This window comes from Chaetodon auriga, chromosome 20 (genome assembly GCF_051107435.1).
Source record: "Chaetodon auriga isolate fChaAug3 chromosome 20, fChaAug3.hap1, whole genome shotgun sequence".
Lineage (NCBI taxonomy): Eukaryota > Metazoa > Chordata > Actinopteri > Chaetodontiformes > Chaetodontidae > Chaetodon > Chaetodon auriga.
In genome coordinates, this window is record NC_135093.1 from 1,796,374 (window position 1) to 1,807,500 (window position 11,127).

Sequence of the window (11,127 nt, forward strand, 5' to 3'; positions counted from 1 at the left end):
AGATGGTTAGCAGATAGATTATGAGTAAGTGCTGACACCTAGTGGTGAAAGATAAAAATCACAGCACAGGACGTCGTGAAACGCCTGTCAGCTGCTCATTTGTATTTAAAAAACTCATTTTAAATCTCGGTGCTGTTGTGAATTTGGCTTGTGAAGACATCAGTGAAGTCAGATGCGGTGCTGGATTTGTCCCAAAGCATTTTTGTCCGTCTGTGGTCGTCCACTTCAGGGGCAGCGCAGTCACTGTCCAGTGCCAGTGTGTCCTACAGGTAGTGATGTGTGGATGGCTCATTCTGCTGCAAGCCTGCGACTGATGTTCACATTTTTATTAACTGGATCCACGATTTACCCCTGACCTTAACCAAGTCTTTTGGTTTCTGAACCTGAACCACCTTTTCCATAATCAGGTGTTTCAAGTGCCCAATCCAAACTACACTTTAACCACAGTTTGCAGTGTTACCACACTGTTGCCCTGACCTTGGCCGTACCATAGCTGCCATGTGCATATACCGACACTGTAAAGCAGGAAGTTTAAAACTGTTGACGTTAATGTAAAGGTTTGTAGGACATTCTTGTTTGGCAGTAGGTCAGCTCTAAAGGTATGGTCACATTACATCCAGCCAAACTGGACTTCAGTGTAAATCTTGTCGATATGGGTGTTATTTTTAGGGATACTGGTCTGTTTTTCACCTTCGCCCTTGTGGACTGTGGCACGGTGGAATTAACAGACTGGTGGACTCAGCGTTTGCTTATGTTTGCATAATTAACCACAATTGAAATACTCAAACTGACTTTTCTGGTGCACAAGATAAAGAAAAACATCTTTTCTGCAGTACACAAAGTGAAGTGCCCCCCACTCCTGTCTGAACCATCATCTCCAGAAAAGTGAGTAGATTGGGGTGGTGGGTCATTTGGCTTCCATCGTCTCTGTCTCTGCCAGAGTTGATCCTACAGCTGCTATCTGCTGAATGTCAAAGGCCTAATTGTTTTTAAAGAAAGCGCCGATGCCAGCCTCTGTGCCAGTCTATTCTCCAAAACCGTATGATGCCTAAACACTCCATGTGCCACCTCGAGCCTCTGCCAGGTTCTCAACAACCGACGCCTGCTCATGGAGCTTTTGCATCCTTGTGAAAAACTCAGATCTGCTCTTTATTGTGAGAATATTAAACTCCTCATGGTACAGTAACATCAGTGCATTGGCTGGCAGGACGGCTGATGCTGGCACAGGGGCTGCAGCATGCCACGCAGGGATTTGAGCCAGGCTTAGAGCTCCACAGTAACAGGTTTTTGAGGTTTGAAGAAGAGAGGCTTGATTCCAAGATGACCTGACTGCCCTGAAGAAACAGACAGCCATAGCAGGGTGCATGTCAACAAGCACTGGGATCATTTCAGGTCCTGTGCACCAGCCATCCAGCTCTGGTGTCCTCATCTCTCCTCAAAAACAAGGAGACACAGGCACATTTTTCAACAAATGATTGCTTTTTGATTGTGCTACAAATCTTTCAGAGAACACAGAGATTGGAATAGAGGTCAATCTGAGGATTGGTGCATTTACTGCATGAGACAACAGAGCTGTGGCTCATTCAGTAATTCAGTAACAAGAGTCTCTGACGGCATTTGACAGCTCAGACTTTGACCAGGTGGTCCAGTCATTTCTCTCATTCATCTCCAGAGCTGACTGCAAGTTGTCTGAGATGAAACATTTTCAAATCAGGCAAATGCATCTTTGCTTTGGTTTGAACCATTTAGAGCATTTTTATGCATCTGTCACATTTGTTTGAATCCACCGCAAAGACACAGTGAAACTGGGTACAGGTCCAGGTATGAATTCATAACAATTTAAGGTAGAAATTTGACAAGAGAGGGACGTGTTATATATGTCTGATTTGCTTAAGCAAATACGTCTTGTAATCACAAACTGCTTCCCAGATCACGTTTCTAATGTTGACTCTGAACACATCAGTAAAGTGTTCACTGACAGTGTGTTTCATTTGTTTCCTGTAATGCCTGATCTTGGGTAAATATTGTCAGCCATAACTTGAGGCATGAGGCACAACCTGTTTACATTATTAATATTCAACCAAAACCACAATTTCCATAACTGTAACCAGTGTGCTTTTGTTTCCTAAACCTAACCACATGCAGGACTCAGGATGCTGAGATCCTTCACAGCTCCACCTACTGTGTGATTCATCTCAAACAAACTGGGAAATACAGATTGTTTATCCTCCTTCCAGACAATGAACACAAACACCACAAGAGAGCTTCAGGAGGGAATGCTGGGAAATCTGAAATGCTGTCACCATCAGCCGACTCCACAAATACAATAATAAAATAATCAAAAATGGCCTCCAGATCAGAGGAGGATATCTGCCGTCCTGCCTGCCGTGAGACCTTTAGACATCCTGTCCTCCTGTCCTCCTGTCGTGTAACCATGATACACTGCTTATAAGCTTCCATCATCTACCATCGTTCATCATTCTATTTCTATTAGTGGCTCTGTAAGCTGTGGCTGTAGTATAAAGATGTTATTGCATTTTAAGTTTAATACCTAATGAAGGTTGGAATTTTGTTTTTTCAATAAATGTTGGAGTTCAGACACACATACACACGCACGCACGCACGCACACACACACACACACACACACACACACACACACACACAATCAAGTAAATTTTAGGTTTTCATCAGTATGCTCCCAGTAAATAAATAAAAACAAACACTACAGTAACGCAATAAAATTTGTCTTTATTTCATAATTGTTACTTTTGTTTAGCTGAACTTTTTTTTCCCATTTTGGTTGTCATTTGAAATTTAGCTTTTTACGAGTTTAATGGGTGCTCCTGAATGCGGCATTTGTAATGATAAGATTGATGAAACCACTAGTGTTAAGGTCGAAATGCTATATATGAGCAATTCCGGTTATAAGTATAAAAACAGACAAACCAAAAACCACCCTGCCAAAACCAAAACAAAATATTGTTTCAACGTGGAATTGAATAATATGTAGATAAAGAGGTCTACATGAAATCCACCGCTTGCGAATATCCTTCAGTATATACATAAAAAAGTCAAAGCCGACAAGGTTTAGCTAAAATAGTTTTTCCGTGTGGTCAATGTATACTTTTATTTTGTAGGATCAGTTACCCAAATTCCGGGTAGTTCTTCTATCTCCTGTGACTTGACGCAGCGAGGGAGTCCAATGGAAGCCTTCGTCGCAACCCGGAGGAAACAATCGAGTACGATTTAGGTGGAAAATAGGAGCTGATTTCGTTCGATGGGGTTATAAACTGAATCTCTTCTTAACAGTCTGGGTCTGCGGTTCTCTCTATTGTGTTTCAAACCCGCTAATTTGCCGCTAAGGGCGTCTGTTCGGCCTTGTTTATACTGTGCAGGGCAGCTTGAATCAGGGAAGCAGGCCCGGTCCTGTGCGAGTTTAACGGCCGTTTCGGGTCTGGAGTGCGTTTTTTGCGGATCGGCCCTTTAGCTCACCAAGTAAGTGGAAATACGGATATCAGTCAGTGTTCACTTACCAGTAGAATATGGCATGTGATTGATTTTATTTTTGGTTGTGGCACGACACGATGTCAGTTTGTAGTTATTGTTAGCCGTTAGCTTCAAGCTAGCAGTTTGCGAGAGTGACGGCTCCTGTCTGCTCTGTTGAGCATTTTGCTAATGCTAACGGCTAAAACTCGAGCTAGCGTTTATAGTAACTTCGGGACGTGTGTTATATTAGTACGTAACACATATTTCACCTCGCAGTTTCACTGGTGCACTGCTTAATTTTTATCACCTTCACCGGTGGGGTTTGCGGTTTTGTTTGTCTCCCTTAATTCTTCAGCTAGCATCCTACCAGAGTTAGCTCGCTGGCAAGCTAATGTTAGCCTTGTTTTGTCAAACCAGCTGGCTGAGAAGTACTCAAGCTGTTAGCTAGTATTTCTCACACCGAGTGTTAGCTACACTTCTCATAACATACTAACGTCATTGTGAATTTTATATTAAAACAGCGATAATAAGTAACCCATTAATTATTTTATTTCTGACAAGAATATTTAGAGGCCGATCTCTTCTGGACTAATATTTGTAAAATATTTTATATATTTGTGAAAGTCGTTAACTTGAATCATCTGATCGCTGAATATTACTGACACTAGCTACTGCTTGTCAGGTTTCTAATTTATATAAAAACTTGATATATAGTTATTGAGTAATACTGAGAAAGAGGTAGATCGAGGCAGTCACATCCAAGATGCCCACAAAAACTGTTCCTACAGACTCGAAAATGTGTGTGTTCATTCTGCTTCATTGTCCTCTTGTCCCAGAGAATATGACCCAGATGCAACAATGACATCCAGATTTGGTAAAACCTACAGCCGCAAGGGAGGAGAGGGCACGTCCAAGTTTGACGAGGTTCTGTCCACCAAGAGAGGCACCCTTAGTACCAAATGGGGTGACACCACCTATAAGGCCAAGGTGGGTTCCAAGCGCATCGGTGGCCCCAAGAATGACTCTGTCCTGGGGGTTTACAAGAGGCCCCGTCCGTCCGGAGATGGCCTGGAGGATCCGTTTGGATTCGACAGCGATGAGGAATCCAAGCCGGTGTCATCCCGCAGCGGCAGCAAGTCGTCACCCGCCAAGCCGGCTTCAGCAGAGCCTCCTCAAGCGGAAAGGCCGGGCATCTCTTTGGACACGGGGAGCAGGTCCAGCCTCCAGGGAGGATCCCACTCTTTGGCGTCTGCTAGAGGGGTGTCATGGCTGGCCAATGACAGGAACCAGCCCAGAGTGCTGGAGGATACAGCTCGGTTCTTCAACAGCAGCAGTGCTAGCATAGGTAATACACAACATTTGAAACCTTTTAGCCAGATCTACCCTTTATGGGCAGATCCGGACTAGGACTGCATCACTGTTTATTCATGATTGACAATCAATTGGCTAATGTAATTGCTTAATCTATAAAAAGTCAAACTAATGACGGATGCCCATGAGATGTTACTGGATTTCAAAGTAGTGGCTCGGCTGTACTAATTTAATGTCACTAAAAGTTAAAAAAAAACCTCAAAGATATTCACTTGTATAGAAAGGAACAGTGGATGACGAAGCAAAGGCCTTTACGACAGCTGTTGTTTTACTGCAGCAGTTTATCGATTCCTGTTCAAAGCACATAACAGCAGTGCAGTCTCACTGGGTGGTTGGTGAAGGGGCTGAGAAAGAGCAGTTTGAGCCGTTCCTCAGGTTGTTTCTGATGTCTTTTGATATGACAGTGATATTAAAACATCTCACTGAAGCTGTGGACTGAGCAGAAGCCAACTCTGAGTGGCTTCAGTCAGGTCTGAAAAGGTTAGCCTCTCTCTCAGTTTTTTTATTTGTCAGAATAGAAACACATCTGGCCAGGATGTAATGAGTGCCGACTCTCTTTCAAAGGGATTGACGTGAATTTAGATGGACAGATGCGATGGCTCAGATGGATGGCATCCTGAATCTCACGTTGACAAACATGAAACTTGTGGCACAGGATAAAAATACTGTGTTGGCAAAAGTCGTTGTTAATCTCGCAGTGGAATCAGATGGCTCACAGATGCTAACTGGATTCTGGGTATCACTAAACGCTCCTGTGGACTTTGCATTTGTCTTCACGTGAAGCCATTTGAAGCTAAAGGTCATGAAACTTCTCCAGTTTTCTCTGAGCTCGATCAGAGCAGCAGACAGGCGTCGTGACACAGTGAACACGTGTGAAGACTAATGCTGCGTGCTGTGCAGCTGTGTGTGAAATCGTTTTAGTGAGAACGCTCGATGCTGCTTGTGGTTTGTGTTTAGATCTGAGTGATTTTCAGTTTTGACCGAACTGCTTCAGAGAAATCAGTTTTACTGTTCTCCCCTTGCATTCAGTCGTTGTCAGCATGATCGCATTCAGCGTGACTTGCCCTCAGCTTTCCGTGACCACTGTTGGCCACCTGCCAGAGACGCGAGCCACTCCAACTGTCTCTGAACGGCAAGCTGTCCCTCAGCGAGCACTCCGGCTCAGGATGACGTTTCCACAGCGTTAGGACACTGAGCCTCAGTGAAGGGAAGCCAGCGCGACACCGAAGTTCAGCTGAAACGCTGCCATCAACAGCCGCGTTATCTGCTTACTGAGGCTGGCCATGTTGACTCAGTAAATGTGACAAAATCCTTGACCAAATAACTCTTTTGATAAAGAATGCAAACATTGAAGAGCTGACGACTGCTGCTTTCACATTGATGTTTACATTCAAGAATATTTTGAGACACCAGAAATCGACGTCACTTAACTGTAAACACCAGGAAAAAAAAAACAATGCAAGCGTTTCTGCTGTACATTATAATCACACATATTCTGAAGGTGTGGAATATGACAGCGTTGTTGCTTCTATCTGCTGTCAGACTTAAAGTACACAAACTATGATTAAGAGCAGTGCTTGAATCGAGCGACAAGTTTATTTTGCAGCCGTCATTTGTCAGTCGTTGTACACTGAATGCTTCCCATCTGTGGCCATTCTGTGTCAGGAAACGTAAATTTGAGTTCTGTTTTGGCAAATCTGAGTCTGTACTTCAGAATCGAAAATTACACACGAAGCTTCAAAGTTAATTTGATCAAATTGATTTTGTATACCTTGTTCTGCGTTCACGTCGAATGGTTTGCTTCTTGTACTCCAGCTGTCAGAGCCCCTCGTTCTCCTGCTTTAGAGCACTGAAACCATCTCCTGACACAGACAGTGATTCAGAGAGAAACAGAGAGTAGCACAAAACAGACAGAAGCCGGCAGTTAATGAAACGCCTGGTCGACATGCATCAGGGTGAAAACAACGAAAGTGGCTTTTGCTCAAGTTCGGTGTCGTTTCTCAGGTGGAGGTAGAGAAATTCAGCTGTAAAAGAGTAAAAAATTGCTAATAACAATAGTGCATGCATCAAGTTCTTCACATAAAAACACAGAATGAACATAAAAACAGGGATAGAATGCATGAAATCAAGTAAAATACAGCATTTTAAAAGAAGCGCAGCAGTGTGTAACCGAGGCACAGCACAAACAAGAGCTTCAGGCCTGTATCAGGAAGGTCATCGCAGTGAAAGGCTGAACTGAAGAGATAAGCTCTTCGCTTTATGTGAAGCATGTGGCAGTGTGAAGGACAAGACTCGACGCTCAGGTTTTTGGACTTTTGATATTTAAATGATTAATCAAATTGTTAAGGAAGCACTGACGAGCTGACTGTGAAAAAAGCGGTCATGAGCAGCGGTGGTTATCTGCTCAGAGCGGAGCGGTTAGCAAACTTTGAACATGGCGATGTTATGATGGACGGGTTGGGCTTGATGTTACCCTGTGAGTGTCGCACACAACAGCCCCCTATCTGCTCTCAATAACCTGAAGAAGAATTGAAAGCCTCTTCATCGCGGCGTGTTTTGCAGTTGATTCAGCAAAGCACATTATTCCAAAACAAACCCAAGCCCTTTGGTTTCTGAAGATCAAGATAAGAGCTTACGGTGTGTGAATTTCTGCAGTGAGGGTGTGACGTCGACATGTGCAGATACAGACTGGATTAAATGGATGCTCAGATCCTCCAAAAGCCCACTCGTACCCTCTTTGGCGTAGAGCTTTGTCGTTGTTGGGGGTTTGTGGAGGAATCAGTTTTACTTTCAGCGTTAGGCTGGTGTGAATGCTGAATGCTCATGTCTGCCCTGTTGTCTGTGGCTGCGTAGGACTATTTTTAGGATGGGACTAATTGTCAAGGTTCTGATAGGGAAGCACATCAGCGAACAGCTAAATCATCACAAACTAGTGTCAGTGTGTCCTTGAGCGAGACCTGAAAACCTCCTCCTCATGTCACTGTCCTCTCTGGATATGAGAGGGGGCTAAAAACCTGAAATGCACTACAGATGTGCAGAAGAACTAATTTTGTAGAAGATCAGGTGGACCCAAAACCTGACACCAGATAATGAAGGTTGTGAGTAGGGAAGGCGGACGTGGAGTACTTTGGGACAGTTCAGACGAACCCAAATCGATCTTTCCATTTAATTGCTAATCAGCTGTATGCGTTCACCTGTAAAAAGCAGTCGACAGAAATGGGGAAATTCCCTCATTCATGAACAACATGGTCTGTTTTTCAGTTTTGCTGCGTTCACACTCCGACGTCAAAGCCTTCAAAAAAAACACCGCTCTTTTACAGATACAGATATTCTTTGATGTTGCACGATCAAGCAATTTCCTGTCTTTGCTCAGGGTAGCGAGTCCTGTGCGGTCACGTGTTTGTTATCTGTGAAGGCAGAAATGGTCACTGGGTGCTAATAACCAGAGTGTGCAGGTGGGTCCAGACGCTTTTGGGTTTCTCCAAGAAATACACCAACTGGAACATGAGCGTTTGACGGTAGCAGTTCCAGGTGTGTGTGTGTGTGTGTGTGTGTGTGTGTGTGACCTGTTTTCATGGTGCGAAGGTGCTTTTTGAAATGGTGCAATCGTTCTGTATGCCATCGTTCTGCCGAGCAGCCTGTGAAGTTTAACCACCGTGGGCACGGTGCAGTTTGATTGTTGAAGCAGATATCGCTCCGTAGGCTGCACTCTTCAGCGTGAGTGAACTTTAGAAGAATGTGAAAACACTGGAAAACAGATAATTGATAATAGATAATTGTGAATTGAATATCTTTGAGTTTTTGACTGTTCACACTAAATAGGACTTTTGAAGACGATATCTTGGACTCTGAAAACTTATGATGGTTGTTTTTCAATGTTTTCTGACATTTGATAGACCGAACAATTAGGTATTGAATAGTGCATCTTTTACTTATATTAAATATTAGCTTCCTTTAATAAACACACACAAACACTTGATCCCAGGAGTTCATGTTTGGCAGCTCTGATTCTGAGTCTGTCTCCCACAGGAAAGTCCCAGCAGAGCTCCTCGTTGTCGGAGAACCAGCACAGCTACTCGTGGTACCAGAACGCTTCGGAGAGCGACAAGAAGCCTCTGGCGCAGACCACCACCCTGAAGACAGGGTCCGAGGCAGAGTCAACCTACGACTCCTGGGATGCCATCATGGGTCTCCGTCCGCCCTCGCCCAGCCAGGAACCTCGTAACCCCGCCCCCACGCTCTCTTGGGCTTCAGTGGGCGTCACTATGGGCAGCTTCGACGTAGGTCAGACGCAGCGTGAGAAGCCCCCCTCTCCTCCACGACTCCAGAGCCCCAGCGAGAGCGAGGACCTGGGGGGCGACTCGGACTTCCTCGTCGAGACATCGGACTGCTCCCAGACATCCTCCTCCTCCTCATCACTTATAAGAAACTCGAACTGTCGGACGTACAGGAGGCCAAACAAACAGGGCTCTGGCAAAGCCTCGGACTCCAGCGGCTCCGCCAGCGCTGGTTTTGGCACAGATCTTCCCAGATCCACATCCGACGGCAGTAATAAGACGACAGGTGGCGGAGGGGGACGGGGCAGGGCGAGGGACTACACAGTGCTGCACCCGTCTTCCATGTCCATGTGTAACGTCACCATCCAGGACCGAGGAGTGGAGGACTTTAGCGGTGATGCAGCACCCTCTAGTGGTAGCAGTACTGCTGGGTCTGGCAGTACGACAGAGCTGGGAGAGGCGGGATGGCAGCGGAAGAAGACGGAACAGCAGAACACAAGGTAGAACAACACAAGGTGGCAGCACCGGGCCTTTTCTCAAATACTTTGTTTTTTAATTTTTCACGTTAAATTTTGACAAGTAACCGAAAAGTATGTCTGCACGTCTGAAAGTGAGACATCCATCAGAGGCAGCACAACTCGCACAAACTGAAAAATCATCATCTATATTCAAGGATGACGTTCCGAGTTCAAGCTTGAATTTGGAAACGTGAAAAAACAGCCGTCATTAAAGCTTTTCGGTAGCTGTCCTGGAATGATTCTGAAGACAGTGTTGTATGATTGAAAGCTTGAGTGCAGCGACTAAGTGGACCTGGTGGTGAGATGTTTTCTCAACTGTCCACGGTTGAGAAAACATATTTCTCTTCTGCTGGAGGCCAGTTTTTCCAAAAATGCCAGTTATTTGCAAATTAGTCTTAAATGCTAAACAAAACATCTGGAAAATTTCCACTAGTTAAAGCCTTAAAAGACGTGAAGTCTTGGGTCTGAATATTTCACTCGGTGGAAACATCACATAGCTTCAGTGAAGAGCTGATAGAGAACACACAGGTGTGTGTCAGACGGTGTGGAGTCAGATGATTTTAACAACCTCAAAGCGACTCAAACTGTGGGGGGAACCAAAACATCATCGTAGGTTAAAGCACATTTCACTCTTCTCCTCAAATACCATGAATGTGCTGAATGAACAGGCTTCGTGTGTTTGCTCAGGGACAGTTTATCATTCTGTGAAAAGTATTTTCGAAGGTTTTCATTTCACGCTTTTTACACCTTTTGCATATTTTCGTTTCTCAGCATGAGGTTCCAGGTTAAAGTGATGTTTCATTTTGGTCTCATTCTGCCAAGGACAATAAATTCACACTGGTTTTCTTTGGGTGAAACTGTCACACATCAAAGTGAGACTGTGCCTGACTGCATTTCTGAAATGCTGCAAGAAACCAAATTTTAATTAAGCTGGCTTTCATTGCCTGCGTGGAAATTAACAGATTAGTTTCCTCAACAGGGAAGAGTCTCGTGAAAGCATTCATTCGTGTTTGGCAGGTTGCTCTTTCATGTCAGCTAATGTTGAACACATTTTACTGAAGCCTGCAGTTGGAAACTCAGAAACTGGACAGGTGTGAAGATTCACTGCAGGATGCCTCCTGAGTGTGTAGTTGTAAAAATGGATTCTTATTCAGTTTTGAAATTTGTAAACGAGGTTTGTCTTTCCACGACTGCAGGGTGTAAGCCATGTTTTTCTCCATGTGTGCCTGTTCTCGCCTCAGGTTGAGGCAGACCAAGTCAAAGAAGGACAGCAAGCTGGACCTGTTTGGCTTCGAAGACGCAGACGCCCATCAGGAGGACAACAGCACAGACAACACAGACAGCGGATCCAGTTACAAGATCAAATACTTCGGCTTTGACGACATGAGTGACAGCGATGGCGCTGATGACGACGACAGCGGCTCCAAAGAGAGGAGGAGAGCCAAGAAGGCCGCTGTGGCCAAGGGAACCCCGG

General features: G+C 44.7%; 1 protein-coding gene across 1 annotated transcript in view; it reads left to right on the forward strand.

The window, feature by feature from the left end:
* Positions 1 to 3,179: 3,179 nt before the first annotated feature.
* Positions 3,180 to 11,127, forward strand: part of waplb (WAPL cohesin release factor b) — a 26,351-nt gene continuing 18,403 nt past the window's right edge. Inside the window, exons 1-4 of the mRNA XM_076759631.1 lie at positions 3,180 to 3,496; positions 4,324 to 4,832; positions 8,888 to 9,635; positions 10,895 to 11,127. The exon at positions 10,895 to 11,127 is cut by the window's right edge and continues 129 nt beyond it. Of these exons, the coding sequence (XP_076615746.1) occupies positions 4,346 to 4,832; positions 8,888 to 9,635; positions 10,895 to 11,127 (1,468 nt within the window). The 5' untranslated portion in view covers positions 3,180 to 3,496; positions 4,324 to 4,345. The remainder of the gene's footprint in view (positions 3,497 to 4,323; positions 4,833 to 8,887; positions 9,636 to 10,894) is intronic.